Here is a 20744-nt window from a genome sequence, read left to right on the forward strand (position 1 = left end):
TGCCCTGCTTAGCCCATATGTGAATAAGAAAGATATTTTCTGTTTTTGCATTTGATCTTATATATTTTAAAGAGGACAATTCATTGGTTTAAATTCTTATTTTTTAATGAATTTTTTTAGCTACCCATTTTTGGTTTACATTGCCTTGTCATTTTATGTTCAATATATTTTACTATTTAATGATGAAAGAAAATTTGACTAAACAAAACTTATAAATCATTTGCAGACACTGTGTGGTTGTGCAGAAAATTAGGTTGTTGCTGGAAAGGAGATCAGTATGCAGTCAGTCGGCTAAACAGTTGCTACGCAGATCTTTCTAAAACAGGACTGGTTTAACTTTAGGTCACTTAGTAATGTGATTTAATTCCCCTTTTGGCAAGAGTGATTTATTGCACCGGTTTTAATAGTTTTTGTGAAATGAGACTTGGCAAGACAATCATATTGGGCCTGTTTTTGAAGTAACAGTATGGCTAGTCTATTGAGAAGCCCGGGGTTTCTATTGTAACAGTTTACAATATCAGCCCCATTGCTAATTGTACAAAACATTCCAACAAGGTGACTAACCGAATTCAGAGGCTGAATTTAATTGTGAACAAAATGTCCCCCTATCAGATTTCTGTGCATGGAAAATTCCTCAGCTGGCCTGAAAATGGGTGATAGTTCAGGCTCAAGGGCAGTACAGAAAAGTGTGTACCTGCCTGAGTTGCATTCACAGAATACTTATTAATGTGTTTAGATTTCATTATTCACACAAGGATTCTGTCCCGCGATTTTTCAGTGAACTGCATTCTGCATAGATCTGTCAGAGGAACGTGTCTCACAGACACATGCTCTCATAGACACGCTCACACTCGCATTTATAAACCTACATTCCATAAACGTAAACTTTACTGCTTTCTCTGTCCTCCTCTGTCCCTCCCTTTCCACGCATGCAGTCTGATCTGGAATGCTCCAGAACTTTACCTTTTAGGGGTCATGTGTGAATGAGAGCTGGTGTCGGAATTCCGGAAGAGTTGTTCCACAATCTGCCGGCTGAAGACCTTCAGGGACGCGTTCAACAGTAGTGTGTACAAAACTGCGTGTGCAGCACTACCAGATAAAGCTTGCGGGACAGAACTCGTTACATTAAGACTTCCGTCCAGCTACGTTGTTTCTTCCTGCAGAAAATATGCGTGCACCAAATAAATGAAAGCCTACCTTAGGCTTGCCTACTAGGTACAAGGTGCGTGCTGCCATCGTCACACATTCATTTTGTAAAGGCTAGTTCTACAGAAGCTTCCAGAGTTTCCTTAAGTATACCTGTGGTCCTGTTAATGCAGGATTCTGTGGTTTTTACACAGAAAAAAATATTAATGCAGATATTGCAGTGTTCCGTCTCATGTGTGAAAGTGGATTATTTCTCTCTCTCTGTCTCTCTCTCTCTCTCTTTCTCTCTCTCTCACACACACACACACACACTCACACACACATGCACACACACACTCGCACTCTCTCTCTCTCTCTCACACACACATGCACACACACACTCGCACTCTCTCTCTCTCTCACACACACACACACACTCACACACACATAGACTTGCTGGCACCAATGGTAATCAGGGCCACTGTAATTTTCCTGCGGTGCTCTTAATGACAGTATAAAGTGTGGGTGTGTGAAATGGCTCCCCCTGAGAGGCCCTTTCTGTGCCTGTGAGTCTTATCTCTGCCCCCAGCTGGCCTCTGGCCTCCCTGCTCCACGCTCCCTAACTTAATCACTTAAGAACTCTGCTGTCCTCCCTGCTCCACTCTCCTTAACGTCATCACTTTACAAATGCTGCTCATTCTCACACTCGGATCTAACACTGTTGATCAGCATTGGCTATGACTAATCAAAAAGTGGGGGGATTCTGACAGCCAGATTATCCAAACAACAAAAAAAATTGTCAGTTGCATTCATTTCTGATGGGGTGTCCCAGTGACTTTTGTGGATAGTCCTGGCTCATTCTCTGCTGATTACTGTGCCATGAAAAAGTATTTGCCCACTTTCTGATTTACTGTAGTATTGCGTATGTGTCACACTGAATAGTTTCAGATCTAATATTAGACAGAGGGAAACTGAGTAAACGCCAAACGCATGTTTACTCAGTTTCATTTATTATTTAATTTATTTTTAAAAAGTTATCAAACACCCATATCACCCATGTGAAAACGTAATTGTCAATCCACCAACTAAGCAAATTTAATTGATAAATAGATTCAGCTGATTGAACACAGCCAGACTTGATTGCAGCCAGCCGTGTGGAATCTAAACCTCAGTCATATTGAACCATACCATCAGAGTTAAGTAGTCACCACAAAGTTTCCACAAGCGGACATTTGGACAAAAAGCACCTGGATGATCCCCAAGCCTTTTGGAACAATGTTCTATGGACAGATGAGTCAAAGGTGGAACTGTTTGCTTGGCACGGGTCACATTACATTTGGCGTTAAAGCAAATGCAGCATTTTACAGTAAGAGCATCATACCAACGGGAAAACATGGTGGTGGCAGTGTGATGGTTTAGATGCTTTGCCTGGACCTGGACGACTTGCCATTACTGAAGGAACCATGAATTCTGCTCTGTACCAGAAAATTCTTCAGGAGAATGTCCAATCATCTGTACATGAGCTGAAGTGTAATTGGGTTATTCAGCAAGACAATGATCCAGAACAGAAAAGCAATTCCACATCTAAATGGCTGAAAAGAAAGGAAATTAAAGTTTTGGAGTAGTCCGTAGTCCAGTGAGTTCAAGTCCTGCCCATTCGAGATGCTTGTCTGAATTAGAGCAGTTCTGAAAAGAAGAGTGGGCAAAAATTCCTCCACAGTGATGTTAAAGACTAATATCGAATTGTAGGATGCATTTGGTTGCGGTTATTGCTGCTAAAGGTGGTGCAACCAGTTATTAGGTTTAAGGGGGCACATGGGGGATATGGGTGGATATTGGGGTCATAACTTTTTTTTCATTAAATAAATTAAATAATAATTTTTTTATTTGTTTTGTTTTTTTAAACTTCAGTTTCCCTTTGACTAGTATTAGGCTACATTTTGTCAAAAGATCTGAAACCATGAACTATGACAAATATGCAATAACAGAGGAAATCAGGAAACAAAGAATACTTATTCATGGCAGTGTACATTTGGAATGATGCTGGATATTTTTAAGCGCATCAAACGTGGTGTGGGTGGGGTGAGATTTTTGGCAGCGAAACAGAGGTTCTTTTTATGTCTCATGTACTCCAGCAGTTTTACATCAGATTTTTATCGGTTATATTACACGTTCACAAGAAAAAGGGGAGCAATTTGAGAAGGAGATCCTGGATGAAGCTGTCGTAAATTTTCTTTCACCCATCGCTGTTTCTGAAGGAAAGTTTGAGAGGTAGCAACTGTAACTACGGGGAAGGAAAGGGGGTGCCGGAATCCCGAAGAAAGGTCAGTTTTTTTTTTCTCGAAGTGCGCAGTGTTTGGATGGAAACACTCGTCGAGACGAATGGAGGGTCAGAAAGCCGGAGACGTTTTCACGAGACGCCCGGCGAGAGTCCAGGGTCTGGAAGCGAAGGCTGGGTTTGTTTACCAAACCCTGTGGCCGTTGCTTAGAGATGGATGTGATCAGCATCAGGCCCTTCTGGGAAGAGTCTGCCTCTCTCTCTCTTTTTTTTCTCCTCTCGCTCTTTCAGGTTCTCTCTCCGTCTCTCTTTCTTTTTTTCTCACTCCTTCCACCCTCGCTTTCTTTTTCTTGTTGTCTTTTTTTCTCCTCCCCTCTCTCTGTTGCTCTCTTCCGCTCATTTTCTCTTCATTTTTCCTCTCGGCCTCCTCCCCTCCCCCTCTCACACGTTTCGCCTCCCGATGGAAGAGGAACAGTCAAGACTGTATCATACTGAAACCAAAACTGGGCCGAACTCCCTGCAAGGCCAAGCTGTGTCAGGCTCTCAAGCCCACAGGACATGCAGTGCATGAGAAGCACTTGAAGCCCTGTGTGTTTCACTGAATCAGGCTATTCTGAGTTCACACGCTTACTGGTCTGTTTGATGACCCCCAAGCGTCAATCGGAAAAAATGAGATGTCCAGGGAAAGCTTCATCGGTCATTGAAAGTAACTCTCGTTAATGGTGGAGCGCATTAGTTTGCGCTGGGTTTTTTTTTAAGCGGGGGTGAAGCTGAGGTTGGCGAGCTCCTCCCGCGTGCGGCAGCTCCACGTTGAGACCGCACACTTCAAGCTCAGACGAGCTGAGAAGTGTCTGCACAGCGCGCGAGCCAGTTATGAGAGCAGCCTCTCCGCCAGGCATAGCTCCACACATTATTCCGCAGCAGGGGTCTCTGGGCCAAAACCGGGCAAATCCAGGTCTGAGGAGGAGGCAGCCTGTGCCAGATCCACGGCCCTCTCTTCGGTCTGGGGTTCCTGTGTCCCCCTTTGGTCTCCCACCATTCTGGCAGTCGGTGTTAGTTTAGATCGAATAGCCGTTCCCATGTGCCCTGTTCCAGTGATGCAGGCTTAGAGAGTGGCACCAATACTGACTATCGCCTGCTGCTCTTGTGAAACCTCCTCAATGCACTTAATTATGTATTTGAGTTTAAACATTGGTCTGGATTGAAAATGATTTTTTTGGCACATCCATGCTAATGCTTATTTGGTGAGGGGAAAAGGCTGCTTGGTAGCAGGATTAATTGCAATAAAAATGGCGCACCGTAAGCAAGTTGGCTATTGGTTGGTTATTTATTCATTTCTGTTGGATTCTTATTTGTCCGTGTAAAAATAAGAAACAAAGCACACCAATAACACGTTTTTTTTTTTGACAATAGCTATTGGTTCATTTGATGTTAACTTGGCACTTAGACTTAGCCGCTCTGATTGCATGTGGAGGAGAAAATGTGAGGCCTCTGCAGTCGAGGCCACCCGACAGAAAAGAGACAGTTATAGTTTGTCGCCAGCTTAAGAGTGGTGTTCCCTTTCAGGTGGATTACGGAGGAGTTAAATTTATCCTCGGGGACACGGGTGCACCCTCGCTCCACGGTAGTTTTACTGAAACGCAGTGTGAAAAACTGACTTGTGAATTTCACTCGACTTCCTCCCTGTCGTGCAAGGCAATACCGCTTTCCTCTCGGTCGCTGACAGAAGGCACTTCTTCAGTTTTTCAAGTTCTGCGTGTGCATGCTTGTAGAAGCATGAAGACTCGACTTCCTGTCGGTTATCATTCCTCAACTTGACAGCCCCTGCGCGCTGAACAGGAAGTGGCAAACGGCACGATTTAAAAAAAAAACAAAAAAAACAACAAAAAAAAACACACACAAAACGTTAAAAAGAACAAATGCAAGTTTCAAATGGCATTGCGTGTCCGCAGAAATGTCGGAACTCGGCCGAAGTATTGTTATCTTTTTGCCCCTAAGATAACAATGAGAGCGCGGAAGTCTGCATGCGACGCTGCGTTGTGAGGTCTTGTCTGCGGTGGATATCTTTAGGCAGCTGTAGAAAGGATTCCTCTCTCACCCCCCCCCTCCTCTTCCCCCAGTCACTTGAACTAAATCTCTGGGGGGCCCCCGTGCTTCAGACGGCAGGAGGAGCTGGCACGGCTCACCCCTGGAGCAGTAAGACGACACCGCGCTTAGCTATTTTCCAACGAAATCGCCTGAGTGGGAAGCGCTGATTTGGCAAAGGGAACATTAGTCTCCTCGAAAAACCAGCAACGGGAGGAAAAGACCACGGGAGGGAAAGTCGGGAAGATGTAAACACTCTGCCCTCGGCTCTCAAAAACGGTGGCTTTATTGTTATCCTTTTTTATTTTTATTTCTTCTTTCTCGCTGTCGTTTTTGCCGCCCTTCAGCTCTCGAATGTATTTTCTTGCGCACGCTACTCTCCTGTCTGTTCAGCTTACTGAGGGTAAATGGGAGTTTAGACTAAGTCTCCCCCGCTTCCTTTGAAAGAGCCAGAAGACCAGTGCGACGCGATGTGAGTAAAATTAAGGAAACTTTTTTTTTTTTTTTTTTTAAATCGAGGTTCCTGAAATAGCACCTTGCGCCGAGAGAGAGCCCTGAATGAGGTCCCCTCACGGCGCCCCAAGCTGTAATTACCCACATGCTTTTGGTACTGTCACTCTGCTCCCCGTTGTGTTTGTCTAATGGCAGAGAGCGAATCATGACGCTGCAGGGAAGTAGAGCTCGAGCAGAGGCAGCGCTTCCTAAAAGGACACAGAGGGGTGTTTTTTGTAATGCACTGTATAAGGCATGTTAGAAATTAACACTCCGGACAAAATGTTTGGTTGGACAAATAATTTCTGAATTCTGTTGCCCCTTTACTTTGTGCCTTCCCGAATGTCCCGTGAAAACAGTTGAAGAATATGTTGAAACTTGTGCATTCTACTGGATACAGGGTTGCCTGTGTGCAGTGTTTAAATACTAATAGTGTTTTGAGATCATGAATGTTTTAAGTAAAACCTGCTGGTCATAAAGTGATAACTGGATGCTTAAAAATAATGGATGCTTGAATAACTTTTAATGTGAGCATAATTAGCTGTCCAAGGGGCCCTTTAAGAAAGAGAAATGGAGAGAGAGAGGCGGGTACTGAGGAGGAAGAGGAGGCACGGACTTGTGGTGGCGCTGATAGTCTGTGTGACAGAACGTTGCCGGGGTCACAGCTGCGCGTTGCCGTAATTAGCCCGGGGTTAATACGATATTCCTCCGGTGTTCCGCGGGTGACGCGGCTCGGGTGCCTGCAGGATTCCCGAAGGGAGCGCTGCCAGAACACGGGGAAATTCGGCCGCAGCAGCCTCCCTTTGCACACACGCTGCCTTCAGTGGTGACATTTAGAGAATTAAAACAACCCATAAATCAGAAGTCCTAAAATGTTCATTGAATGACTAATACTGATGGATTTTGGACACCCAGAATGTTAGTTTTTTTTTTGGGGGGGGGGGGGGGGGGGGGGGGGGCACGGTGTCTGAAGTTCATTAGCACTTGTCTGTTCCGTAAACATTTTTGAACAGGATTGTGTGGCAATCCAAACGGGTTTTCTTCAATTTTTCTGCATGCCATTAACCTGTTGCCTCGTCCTCTGAACCTGTGAACAGATTATTCTGTGAAGCACCAACACCAGTTTATCAGTCTTTAAAGTGGGAACGATCAACAAGTTTCCAAATGGCCTCTGCAAGTGCATAATCTCCAAAAGCTGGGGGGTGATAAGCGTGGAAGTGTTTTCTGAACAGGGGAAGTGGGTGCCTCCACACCCCCCCCCCCCCCCCCCAAGAGGTGCATTCATCTAGAACACCAAGACACTCAGTGCCAGGAAAATGTTTCGTATTTTGTTCCTCAAACCAAACGTTTCAGGTCCTAGTGCCGGTAGTCCCACCCCAGATGATGGAGACTGATTTTGAAAGCTCCTCGTTAAAAACAGAAAAAAGGCGCCGGGCACTTTAAGACTGAGCTGGAGCTTGTTGGAGGGTGTGCCGTACTTCCAGCGCGCCTGCTGTCCTTGTTCATCTCGCCCTCCTTTTGGCGCAGAGCGCCCGTCTCCCCCGGCTCCTCCACCGCGGGGCAGCCGGTGGGCTCCTGCGTCCCGGTGCGTTTGCCCGGTGGGCTCGGACAGGGCTCGGGTTTTAGGACCGGCGCTGGGACGGACCGTTTGGCTGGGCTCGTTTTACGCCCGTCTCCGGCTCTGCCTGGGTTCGGGGGGGGGGGGGGTTTTCGGCGTGTGGCTTTGGCAGGTTGGTTCTCTTCTCTCTGGTACCGAGTCGCGTCGTGTCATGTCCTGCCCCTTCCCCGCCCCTCCCCACCCCTCCCTGCTGGGCAACACCCCAAAGGTGTGGAGCTGGAGCACACGAGGCACTTTGTGTCCACGCTGCGGTGGGTATCGGCCTGTACCCCTGCTAATTTGCTTGTGGCAGATAGCAGTGCCGTTCTTATGTATTGAGCTGTTAACGACGGACCTTGTTTTTCAGTTTCACAAAACGAAATGGATCTGTGGAGGGCTTCTGCCTGCTCGCTCACGGACTCTGAGTGCTTGCCGGGCGGAAGCTCGCGTATCGTGTGACTTTCTTTTGTTTGTTCGTTTCAGCGGTTGACTGAGCGTCGTCTGGCTTGATGGATTTTCCCGGTCCGGCGTGTTATGTGCGCTCGTGGGTCACTCTGGCTAGGAGCACCTGTTTATTGAAGTGTCTGTTGTTCTGACTTCCTGTCGTTTCCTCCTCCCGATTTGCCAGCGCCAGACCGCACGACGGGTCCAGTATCGAAGCCAACTGCAGCCGGGCCGACCGGAACAGCTGCAATCCCAGGGCGACCGGCGTCGTCAGAAATGCCGATCGGGCCCGAGCCGTCAGCCGGCCCCCGCCTCAGCGCCTGTCCTCCTGTGAAGCTCCGCCTCTTTCCCACCGCAGCCGAACAAAGCAGACCCTGAAGTCCCAGCAGGCCTCTAGGCATCCTCACTGCATTACCACCTCCACAGCACCAGGTGGCGCTGTGCAAGCCAGTGAGGGGCTCCTCCCCAACGCAAGACCCACCTTCCACGGTACCCTCACGCTCTCCACTCTTGAGAATGACTGTGCACAGTGACAGCTGGGTAGTATAGGGCAACTGTCTTTCAGATTATTCACATCACAGGGTATTTTTGCCTTTACCCTTTCGAACAGGGCTGCCCAATCCTGTTCCTGGAGATCTACCATCTTGTAGGTTTTCATTTCAACCCTAATTTGGCAAGCCTGATTCTACTAATAAGCAGGTCAGCGAGATCTCAAGCTGTTGCATGAAGTGTGCTTTCTTAAGATTGGAGTGAAAACATACAAGAACGGTAGATCTCCAGGAACAGGGTTGGACAGCCCTGCTTTAGAATATCAGTTTATTTCCTGTTACACTACATCTCTCATGACTGTAATAAATTACGGTGAATGTGATCAGTGTCTTTGAACACGACACATTGATATACCGATATTCTCCCAAGATAATGATCTAAATGTAGGAGGGTGTGTTTCTGCATGCCTGAGTGTTATTTACTGAAGCTACATGTTTTTTTAAGCCTAGCTCTGTGCCAGTTGGGGTAAAGTCTCTCTCTGATACTCTCTAATGCTCTCGCTCTTTTGTCTCGTAGGTATGGCACCCATCCGGGATTTGGCCAGCCACTCCCATAACCAGACAGGTGATGACACCTCTTATTCCCCCTCTCTGCTAGCTGCCTGCTTTGTGCTTGTTCGCTTTGCGAATGTGTTGCTCCAGTGTTGTGTTTGGGAGTGTAGGCTCAAGCTGCTGCCTTCTGGAGTTAGGCAAGATAAGCCCTACAACCTTTGTACCCTACACTGGACCCGCAAAGTGAATGAGATTTGATTACCTATGATTTTAGTGTCTGGTATAGTCCACTTCTAGGAAGAATTTGTGAGATTACACATAGCAAGGTGGAAAAAGAACCAGCTTGAATTCAGTCAGTTGCTTTTTAAATGTTTGAATGCTGTGAGTCTTATTTACGAGGATGGACGGATTCAGAAGCTTGTGATGAAGTGGTAAAAATGTGTGAATATAATGAGGTTTGTGTTTTCTCCTCCAAGGCAAATAAGGAACTAGATTAACTGCAATATGGCATACTTGTTGTGCTCTCAGCTAGATCACGAGATAAGAGTTTGTCTAGAATCATAGCCAGCTAACAGTCGGGTACCTTTGGGCAATAGATTTGAAAGCAAGTGTGTTTTCAGTAAGCGTTGTTTTGTATATGAATGTTAGCAATTGTCATCATCAAAGACTCATTGTGTGCCTCCATTGGAAGGAGAAGGGATGTTGAGGAGTAGTCTTCATGGTGAGGGTCCCAGTTGTATTTGCAGGGCTCGGGGGATCACATGGGTGAGGGTGTAAAGGCCTTATAAGACTGCGGGTTGATATTTTGGCCGAATGTACAGATGGCAGTTAAAGAACTGAACCCGCTCTCGTGCTGGACTCTGGCAGTCAGACGTCCCCCTTGATGTAGGTAATTGACGTACGTGCATTCGGCAGTTTGTTTTGCTGTCTGAAAAGTTATTGTATTACTCAATTCTGAGAATATTAGCACTTGTCTGTGGTGGCTGGCAGCGTTAGTCAGTGTTTGTGCAGTTTGCCATTTTATCCATGAAAACCTGTTAATGTATAATCAGTACAGTGTCAAAGAAACACACCCCCCAGTCAACAAATAGGGAGGAAAAAAAAATATTAGGACTGAAGAGACGCATACGTGAGGTTATGTTGATCTGAAACTGAAACCATTGTGCGTACTTCAGAATTCAGCAAGTTCAAGTCCTGATGTTGCACCGTAAGCTACAAATGCAGCTGCATTTACAAATATGGAAAGGACCATAGGTCAGTCCATCTCTTTAAGCAAATACACAGGAAGCGAGGCTTCCTTGAAACACAATAGAAGGGACAGAACTAGATATTTGTTTTTCTGATGGGCATCCCTATACCCCATATAACCCATTTTTTAAAATCCCATCCGGCGTGAAAATAGTCCAAATCTTCAACATGTCCACCCAGCCTTCTATACACCCGCATAGCATTCTGACATGCGACAGAAGAAGTTATAAAATGGCCTCCCTTTTCACCCCGTTCAGGATGTTCACAGAAGAAAGCTTGCTGGTTGGTGTTGGCTTATCGCGTCTCCTCTTGGCCCCGTTTCAGCAGTGAGTGTTTCAGAAGGAGCCAGGCTGCGGTTCTGTGCACAGTGACAGGGGAAGCGGAAAAAGGATCCTTTCTTTTATCATTTTCGTGAAAGGCTGCACGTACAAGCTCTGCTGCCCTCGATTTCTGTGAGACGTCAGGTCTAAAGTAGAGGCTGTCCTGTTTCTGGGAGAGCCTACATTTGTCACTGCGTGGCTCTCTCTCTCTCCCCCTCTCTCTCTCTCTCTCGCTTTCCCTCTCTCCCTCTCTCTCTCTCTCTGTCTCTCTCCCTCTCTCTCTCCCTCTCTCTCTCTTTCTCGGAGTCAGGCAGGGTGATGTCTCTCAGGGTTTGGCACAGTGACAGAAGCTCTTTAAGGCTGCCCCTGTCGGCCATCTTGCAGTGCGTAGTCAGTAGAGCAGGCGCAGACTAGCACAAATATGGAAATCTAATCTGCATTCGAGCAGACAGACAAGGCAGGTCCGTGAAAGTGTTGCCGCTGCAGGGGTCAAGGATTGGGTGTGTATGTGTGTGTGAGCGTGCATGCACATGCACGAGTATCTGTTTGCCCATGTGTGTGTGTGTGTTTGTGCGTGTGCATGCCTGCGTGTGTGTGTGTGTCTGCGCGTGTTTGTCTCTGTGTGTGTGTGTGTGTGTGTGTGTGTGTGTGTGCGCACGCCTGTACTCATGTTTGTGCACGTGCGTGAGGGAGGGCGGTGGGGTTAAGTTGCGCTGAAATTTACAGTCCGCCAGCGGAGAGAACAGAACTAATGTGTCCGAGAAATAAATTGGCTCCTGTGCCAGTTTTTTTTTTCCTCTGTCTCATACTTGACAATGCAATGCGATTCTGCTACTGCTACAAAATGGTGTCCACTGCATCACCGTGAGGCTAGACCTGAGCAGAGAGAGTGTGTGGAGCAGGGCGGGATACGCCCACCTTCACTGTATTCAAGTACATGCCCTCATTACATAGAATGATTTGTATAGTGTTTGTATATTTGGTGCTTTTTATTTTTTAAATCTTTTTTGTTTAGTTGATGAAATTGCATATGATTGTGATTTGCAGGAGTGATTTCAGACGGGAGCATTTTTAGAGTCTGAACTCGCCTTTCGAAATGCGTCACTGTTATTAGCTTCTATTTTTTATCCGTGACACACTCCACTTACCTAAACACCAGCAACATTCCATCCTCATGACAGCGTTTTGAACTCGTACAAGAGGACTGCTTCGAATTTGAGCATTTATTTGTGGCAGCTCTCATCTTCCCCCCTCAGCTGCAAAGTTTGAAACGGCAAATGAAAACAGCCTTTCTGCATTGTTCAGAAAAAAATGTTATTTTCAGGATTAACCTTTTTTTTTTTTTGCTTTTGATATTCCTTTGTATAAAGCAATATATTATTAAAGATCATATATAGGTTTTTTGGCAATTTACCTAGCTTCGCAGCTAACGTTAGCAAACTACATTAGCTTCATTTAGAAGATGGTCCTGTCCAGAGCGACTTAAAATGTAAGCGGACAGTCTGCAATTAAAAACTGCGTTCAGCTAGCTAGTGAACTAGCGATCTAACTATAGCTGTTCGGGAAGAGATTTGTTCATTTATCACTGGTTAAATCGGGCAGCCCAGAGTACATCTTACTTCTATAAACCAGTGTGTTTATGATATAACTATGTTGGTAGCTATCTAATGAATGCCTGAAAGTGAGATTGTTATTTAGCTAAGTTACTGTACAAACAGTCAGCTTCATAAGCTAGCGATGAAGCCAGCCAGGACGATGTACATCTCTTCTGGACTGGTGCATCATAGCTCAGCCATTTTGTGATTGCAAAAGTAAATATTTAAAAATTAAATTAAAAACAAATGTCAATGACTTACCAGAACCTGCTATATGTGACTGAGACTCATTTGATTGGCCATTCTAGGTTATGATGGCTTAATTATGGTGTGACTACGAACTGACAGTGATCGATCCGTAGTCCTCCGCCCTATTTCATCGGTTGGGGAACGATCACAGAATGAAGCATTTTATTGCTAATTGTGGTTTGCTAATGAGTGGATCCTGTACCGGAACAGGATTGCCCTGTTTTATTTGCACACTTAGCTGAACTCTAACGGCCCTGCGTCTCTGCTCTTCCTCCTCAGATCTGAACCACAGCGGTCTGGGGCCTCAGTATGAGAGCTCCCCCTGGAGCTCGGGCTCTCCCGGCAGCGACTCGGACGGGGGCTGGGGCAAGGCCCTGGTGGACGGGTGCGAGCGGGACGGCGCGCCCTGGCCCTCCATGACGGGCAGCGACCCCGAGCTGGCCTCCGAGTCCACCGACGCCGACTCCGCCTCCAGCTCCGGCTCGGAGCGGAACCTCAGCACGGCGGCGCCCGGGGGGGGCGACGGCCGCGGGCAGGAGAACGGGCTCGGCCCGGCCGGCGCGGGCGCGGGGGGGGCGTGGGGGGCGTGCCCGGACCCCGCCGAGAGCCACGCGGGGGGCAAAGCCAGCCCGTGGGGCGTCCTCGGACCCTCGACGGACGGAGGGGCGAACCCAAGCACTTTGAGCCCGGATGCCAGCCTGGGCGCCTGGCCCGCTCTGCCCAACGGCGGCCCCTGGAGCGCCCCGGGTCAAGACCCGAGCCCCAAGGCGGGCTTCGCCATCGCGCCCTGGGACGGCAAGCAGCCCGAACCCGAAGCCAACGGTACAAGCAAGCCCCCGCCCGGCGGGCAACCCCCCAACCTTAACACTGAATCCGACGGACCAAACGACACTACTTCTGCTACTACTAATGCCACCACCTCTAGTTTACCAAACTCTACCGGTTCGGTGCAGGCCAACGCCTGGCTCCAGGCCGCCCCGGTTTCCAATGGCAACGGAGAGGGGGTGACGGGCGGTCCTCACAGTACGGGGTGGGGGGCTCCGCCCAGCACCAATCACACCGGAGACCAACGCCCCGCCCCTCTGGGCCCCTCCCCGGTCGCCGCGTCCTTTGATGGCGACGGCGGGACGGACGTCCCAGGCGGAGGATGGGGGGAGCGGGAGACCGCGGCCACGCCCAGCCCGAAGCCCTGGGGCGCGACCAGCAGCGGGGCGGCCCCGGCGTCAGTCCCGCGTTCCTGGGGGGGGAGCGGCGCCTCGTCCTCGTCCTCCTCCTCTTCCTCCTCCTCGTCTTCTTCGTCCTTGTCCTCGAACGCCGGCGCCAAGGTGTCCCCCTCCGGCGGCGAGTGGACCGCCCTGCCCAGCCAGAGCCAGCCGCCCGGGGAGGGCGCCAAGGGGGCGGGCAGCTGGCGGTCCCTGGAAGACGACGCCTTCGGGGCGGGGAGGGCCGGGGGGGCCCCGGCGACGGCGGGCAGCCAGGGGGGCAGGTCGTGGGCCAGCGAGGGCAGCGGGGAGAGCGCGGGCAGCTGGGGCGAGCGGGACAGGGACGCCAGCGGCCGCAGGAAGCCCAAACCCATCCCTGTCCAGGCGCCGCTCGAGAGCTCCCCCTCCAGGTCGGACGTGGACCCGCGGGTCCTCTCCAACAGCGGCTGGGGACAGACCCCGGTCCGGCAGAACACGGCGTGGGACCTGGCCACGCCCTCCGTCCCCGACAGGAAGAGCGGCTGGGGGGCAGGGCCCGCGTCCGGAGGAGGGGGGGGTTGGGGGGACATGCCCTCTGGGTCCGGAAACGCCCCCGCCACGCCAGGTTGGAGCAACCCCAAGCCCGCCCCCGGGTGGAGCGAGGCCAGAGACCCGGGCAGGCAGGGGAGGTGGGAGAACAACTCCGTCGCCACGGCAACGATGGGCTCGGCCAATCACTCCAATCACTGGGGGGGTGGAGGCGGCAGTAGCGTCCAGGAGGATCAGTCCTCCATGTGGGTGAACCCGCAGAAAAACAAGCAGCAGGGATGGGGTGCGGCTTCAGGGAGTGAGGGATGGGGAGGCGAGGCGGGCGGGGCCAGGGGGAACCAGTGGAGCGAGCCCCGGAGGGGGGCGGGGTCAGGGTCAGGCGGCTGGGACAGCGACAGCGACCGCTCGGGATCTGGGTGGGCTGACCACGCCGAGCGCGACTGCGGCAACACCTGGGGCGGCCAGTCAGACAAGAGCAGCCAATCAGGGTGGAGGGAGCCCAACAACGCCCCGCCCAACAATCAGAGCCAGGGCTGGGGAGGGGACGCTCCGAAACCCAGCCACCCCGGCCCATCCCGGGGGGAGGCCAGGCCATCGGGCTGGCTGGGGGGTCCCATTCCAGCGCCCCCCACGGAGGGGGAGCCCACGGGCTGGGAGGACCCGTCCCCGGAATCCATCCGCCGCAAGATGGAGATCGACGACGGGACGGCCGCCTGGGGCAACCCCGGCAACAGCAGCCACGGCAACGTCAACGTCAACGTGTGGGGCAAGGGTGGGGGAGGGGCGGCAGAGCCCGAGCCTCAGGCCCCGCCCACCAGCCACCCTCAGGCTCCTCCCCCTGCCAAGGAGAAGGCTGTGAGCCCAGGTAAGGTGCTGCCCTTTCCGAAAACAACCCCCCCACCCCCCTTCTCCGCTGTCTGCCGCCGCCGTGCAGTCTCGTCCCTTCATTAGAAAGGGCTCTTTGGAGCCGCCAGGCTGCAGTGGGTTACGTTACTCTTCTGGAATGTTCCTAGCTTTGATTGCGCTCCCTCTGCAGCTTTGCCTGCTGTACTCCCCCCTTAAAAAAACCGTTTCCAAAGCCAAACTAAACAAACCAGGGAGCCGCACCGCTTTCTTTCACAAAGGTAGCAGCGGGGGACGGGGCGACGGGGGGAGTTTTGATATTCCCGTGTTTCGGGAAAGGGGCACGGGACACTAAATTCTCTTGCGCTGCCGTCTTTGCGCGCTTCGTTTCAGCGCTCGGTCGTATCGGGAGAAAAGAAAAATCTTTCTGATCTGAGAAGCCTGATCGGATGAGGACCACCACGGTTAGCCAAAGAAAATGATGCATTTTGCAGGGCTGAAGTGGCTCGCGAATCGTTCCGTCGTCCTCAGGTTTAGGCTGCGACCGCGTGAACACGGACGGACGGGGACAGGGGGACAGGGGGCTGAAGAGGCACGCGGGTCCCAGCGTCTCTGTAGCCCGGTTGCATTTTTGGATTCGGCGCCAGAGGTGTGACGGGGCCGGTGCGGCCATTTTGTGTGCGACGGGGCGTGCGTCCCGGTCGGCGCGAGCGTGTTTCGGTGCGCGACTGCGCGACTGCGTGTGCGCGAGCCTGCGTGTGCGCGAGCCTCTCAGACGGCAGAGTGAGATAAACAGACTCGGGTTTCCTTCGGGTGGCGGGGGGGTCACATGGTGCTAACTCCCGCAGCCGCACGCACAGCAGCAGGGGTATTTTTAAAAAATACATAACGAGACGAACCTGGGGGGGCAGGGGGATGGGGGGGGGGGCAGGGGGACGGGGCGAGGGGAGGGGAGGGGGGAGAGACAGAAAAACAGCGCTGGGCCGGGCAGAGCAAACAAAGCCAGCGTAAGCCTGTTTGCACTGGGACAGCAGTCTGGCCCCGGAGCCAGGGTCACTCTATTCACCGTGCACTCGGTTCCCCTCCCGCCAGAAGCGTGCCCTTTAGCACTCTTTTTTTCTTTTCTTTTCTTTTTTTTGGAAGAGGCTTTTTGAATGCAGGTTGTTTTTTTTTTTTGCCACGTTTTAGAAAGTTGTTTAGAGAACATTTGGAAGCAATATCCCTTTTCGGGTCTGTCCTTTTTGTCCAATAACCCAGAGTGTCACCTTGACTGAGCCCGGGCTAATCGTTGGATGCCCTTCAGAGGCGGTGTGTAAAATAGCCTTATCCGAGCCTTCGCCTTTATCCAGATAATAAACATGGGAAATTGAATGTTTTGGCGTTGGAAGTCTGGAAGTTTTAATGTTAAACAGGGCCGGTGATATTACACTGCTGTCTCCACAGGCCAGGGTAACATAAGCTACTGTTCAGTCAAACTCTGTCCAGTGGTCAAAGTGGGTGGCTAATTTTGATCCTTACCCTGATAACGGGGTAGATGTATTTTATTTAAGAACATTTTTATCTTAAAAAAAGGTCCTCATCATCTGTAAACGATATGTCTAAAGGGAGTTTTAGTGTTGTGAGATTTCTGTTGTGAGTCTTGGTTTAGGATTTTATATGCCATGCCGGATAAGGCGGCATTTACGGGTTAGTTAAAAAGGGATGGGGAAATGTTTTTTGAGCAGCATTAACTTGTTTAATGTTGGTGGGTTTCCCCACTGAGTAGCCAATCGGATGGTTTGCTGTGTTCTAGACACGCCCACCTCGCCCTTTCGGTCCAGGCGCTCACGTTCCGCCTCCTCTCTCCCGCAGGGTGGGGAGAGCTGTACAGGCCACCCCAGAAGGTGGAGTCCTCCTCGTGGGGGGAGCCGCCTCCGCCCCCCGTCTCCGTGGACAACGGCACCTCAGCCTGGGGAAAGCCCATGGACACGGGTTCGAGCTGGGAGGGGCCAGGCCGAGAGAGCACGAGGACGAGCGGCTGGGACAGTACCACTGGGGGGCAGCAGCTGCAGCACAAACACAGTGAGTCTGAGGGGGCGGGATCTAGTCTAGCGTGCGGACCCTTAGCAATACCGCTAACGAGCTAGCATTGGCTCAGACTGATCCCAGATCAGAATCCACTGAAATAATTCTTTCCTTTATTTATGTTGTGAAATCCTCATGATAAAGCCTATTGTATGGTTTTTATTGTTTTTTTTAAATCTGGGGGAAGGGATATTGACAGGATTTGAATTATTTGTGTTTGAATTGTGTGTATTTGTGTTATGATGTTCTCATGGTACAACCTACCCTGTAGTTTTTATGGATCCTTGAATCAGGTATTTTTAAAGGACTTGAATTTGTGCTTGAATCCCTTGTCACTCAGCACTGTTCTCACTCTTCTGACCTCTTCCCTCGTTCTCTCTGCGTGGTCCCAGGGCCCCCCAAGCCTATGCAGGACAGGTGGGGGGGCGGCGAAGACGTGCCCGCGCAGAGACAAGGCCGGCCCTGCTGGGAGGCGGAGGAGGAAGAGGAGGTGGAGATCGGGATGTGGAGCAACAGCTCCCCTTCCTCCCAGGAGGCCAGCGCCCCGGGGCACTGGTCCTATGGCAAGAAGATTCCCCCAAAGGTGAGCGCAGTCTGATGCTGCCTGTCTCCTAGAAACAGCGGAGCGGGGCTTTGCTAATTCCATTCAAGGGCCTGTCTGAGCCTCACTGATTTCAGCCAATCACAATGTTCGGCTTGGGGATAATTTTTCAGTTTTTTCCCCCTAAATTGTCAGAATTTTTCTTGTGTTTTTTGGCTGGACCACAACAGCGAATGTCTGTGACTGTGTGACTGAGTGAGTGATGAAGTTACACCGCGCATGTCTGTGACTGTGTGACTGAGTGAGTGATGAAGTTACACCGCGCATGTCTGTGACTGAGTGACTGAGCGATGAAGTTACACCATTGGTCGGCCGGTTTGGTCCAGACATATACTAGGTTTTGACCTGGTCTTGTTCATCGTTTTTTGACAGCCGGTGTAAAAGCCACTATACAAAATAACGATTAATTCATTGAAAGGCTGATGCCGCTGTATTTTCAATGGGCGATAGAGACTTTGCAAACTCTACAAATGGGTGGAGCTTTCAAGAGCAGTCTGCGTCTTACCAGTTTGAGCCAGTCTTGGTAGCACCCCTTTTGCTGTGAAGAGCAGAGCTTTTTGATTGGTTCATACAAGTCAGCGATTCATACAGCCCATTTTGTGTGGTCCATGAAGCCACACACTGTGCAATCACTGCTCATTGTGACTTGATCCATGTCCTATTAAGCTTTTTAAGCATGGCATCTTCATAAATATGAAGTTCACAAATGTGTTTTTTTTTGTCTTTTCTTAGCTAAATAAAGGAGTCGGAAAGCAAGACGACAACTGGGTGAATTCACTCGGGAAGCAGTTCAACAACATGAATTTTGTGAGTACGCCCTCGGGCAATCCTGGGAGATGTAGTTTCCTTTTGCATAGGAAATGTGACAGCTTTGCAGGGTCCTAGAGCGTAGAATGCTTTATTAGGCCATATTTTTGCAATTCATTGGATTGTAATGTTTAAAATGTGCCTTCTGGCCATTTATTTTTAGTATGTTTAGCATTAATTTTAGTTTTTTTTTTTTTTTAAACCCAGTTTCTATACCCTTTATTGGTTTTATCCTTTTTTTCTTGAGACATGAAAGAAATAATGTAAAGTTTATAATCACAGTTTTTTTGTAGTTTTTTTTTTTTTTATCTCCTCACTATGGGTGCAAACTTGATTTAGATTTATTTAGGCTATTTCTCTGTAACTAAATAAATGTCAAACCTGTATTCACAGTGTTTTGATGAAACCAAAGCAGAAATTATGTTCATAGCATGTGGGTTTTTTACAACTGTGCATCTCTCCTTCCAGAGGGAGACTTCTGAAGAGACCCTGAAGTGCAATAAGATGGACACACCTGGAGGTACATGTCACAACGGCCTTTTAAAGGCCTTTAACAAAAAAGAACAAGAAATTAACTTTCAGTCACCTTGGAATCATTGTAAAAAGTTATTTGCCATAACATAGGTAGTGTGTGAAACCTAAAGAATGATTTTGAATCTTTCACCTCGACGTCATTGTGTTTTTAAAAAAAAAAATTTTAAGTTTGTAACCGCATTGAAGTCAGAATTTTATCAATGATTTGCGCCACTACATTTTGAAAGTGGGCAGTAGGGATTCATTTCTGTGTTGAGTTATTGTATTACCGTGTTACTTGTTCCCTAACCATTGACGCTGTGTGGTGTGTGTCTGCAGGCATGGATAAGCGGATGGATGGGGACAGGCCCGTGCTGAATATGGGCGAGTTTAACGGCATGATGGGAAAAGGCCCCGGCCTCCGCCATCACGTCCCCAAAGAGTCTTCTGCAGACCGCGGCCCCTACTTCGACAAGGTGAGCTTCCTGCTTGGGGGGTGTAAACGGCACTCGAAGGGCACAGATGTTTGAACAGTTTCAGGTTTTACTGAAATGAAGGCTTGTGCAGTGAGTGGTCTATCCATCAGCAGCTAGTCTTCTGTATCTCATGAAATTGTGAACAGCCAAAACTGCTGTGGACTGAAGGTGCCATTTCAGACCCTTCAGAATTTTCAGATTGTTAGCCTCATGTTTGGTCCCCTATGGCGATAGCATTGTGATGTTGTGGCTGATCAGTTTTCTAACCTGCAGAATATTGACACCCTGTTTTGCTACCTGCAGGATATTGCATTGTGATGTGATGGCAAATTCTTGTTTTTGACATTTTAAGGTGTAAGATCGCAAAATATGTGATTAGAATGTTGTTAACTGAACATTCTGATGCTGTTGTAACAGTCACTACTGATAATTGAAAGCAGTGGAGTTCTAGAACGCTAACTTAGAATTTTGTAAAGAATTTAGCATCATATAGCATTGTGATGTCATAATTGACCCCGGTTTTCTTGCCTGCAGAATGTTAGCTCCTTGTTCGGCAGTGGCAATCCTGGAGCAGGGCAAGGCAGGGGCACTCAGCAGAACACGGGACTGCCTCTGAACTCGTCTCAGCCAACGCTGCGTGCCCAAGTGCCTCCACCACTGCTCCCATCTCAGGTACGACACTCGTTCATTCAGTCTGCTAGCACACACTCATTTATTTATTGTAGCGTGTGCATTTTTCTGTATTTATTTATGTACTTACTGAATTATTTAAATAGTTTGTCTTATTTTCACCATTGAATGGGATTCATTTTGTTTGTTGGTTCACTACTTAGTCCAGTATTACACAATCATTATTTCACGCATGTTAATTTGCTGTATGGTTGAATATTTGCTGAAGCCTTTGGCTAATGCAGGAGGCTAGTGCAGCACAGTGCACACTTACTGTTTGTACGTTTAGACACTGATCGGCCCGTCCCTGTCCTGCCCTCCAGGTTCCCCCCTCTGTGCTGAAGTACCCCCTCAATAATAGCGCGATCAGTCCCCTGCTGGGCCCCCAGCAAGTGGCCGTACTCAATCAGCTGTCCCATCTCAACCAGCTCAACCAGCTCAACCAGATCAGCCAGCTGCAGGTACCACCGCCCACGTCCATATCTGTCGTATTATTTTTTGTTTATTCCTGTGTTTATTGTCCTTATGCTCTTAACTGGCGTGTCAGTCTCCATTCCTGGAAGGCCTC

At 49.4% G+C, this 20744-nt stretch overlaps 1 protein-coding gene across 4 annotated transcripts in view; it reads left to right on the forward strand.

Annotated features, from left to right (window-relative positions):
* The window catches only part of LOC118215941 (trinucleotide repeat-containing gene 6A protein-like), a 62406-nt gene that overhangs the window by 30446 nt on the left and 11216 nt on the right, over nucleotides 1-20744 (forward strand). For all 4 annotated transcript variants that reach the window (XM_035396912.1, XM_035396913.1, XM_035396911.1 and 1 more), the window contains exons 4-13: nucleotides 8206-8510; nucleotides 9087-9134; nucleotides 12753-15068; nucleotides 16898-17107; nucleotides 17503-17693; nucleotides 18444-18518; nucleotides 18987-19038; nucleotides 19371-19507; nucleotides 20042-20179; nucleotides 20500-20637. In XM_035396912.1, coding sequence (XP_035252803.1) covers nucleotides 9089-9134; nucleotides 12753-15068; nucleotides 16898-17107; nucleotides 17503-17693; nucleotides 18444-18518; nucleotides 18987-19038; nucleotides 19371-19507; nucleotides 20042-20179; nucleotides 20500-20637 — 3303 coding nt within the window. In that variant the 5' untranslated portion in view covers nucleotides 8206-8510; nucleotides 9087-9088. The remainder of the gene's footprint in view (nucleotides 1-8205; nucleotides 8511-9086; nucleotides 9135-12752; nucleotides 15069-16897; nucleotides 17108-17502; nucleotides 17694-18443; nucleotides 18519-18986; nucleotides 19039-19370; nucleotides 19508-20041; nucleotides 20180-20499; nucleotides 20638-20744) is intronic.

This window comes from Anguilla anguilla, chromosome 17, assembly GCF_013347855.1.
Source record: "Anguilla anguilla isolate fAngAng1 chromosome 17, fAngAng1.pri, whole genome shotgun sequence".
Lineage (NCBI taxonomy): Eukaryota > Metazoa > Chordata > Actinopteri > Anguilliformes > Anguillidae > Anguilla > Anguilla anguilla.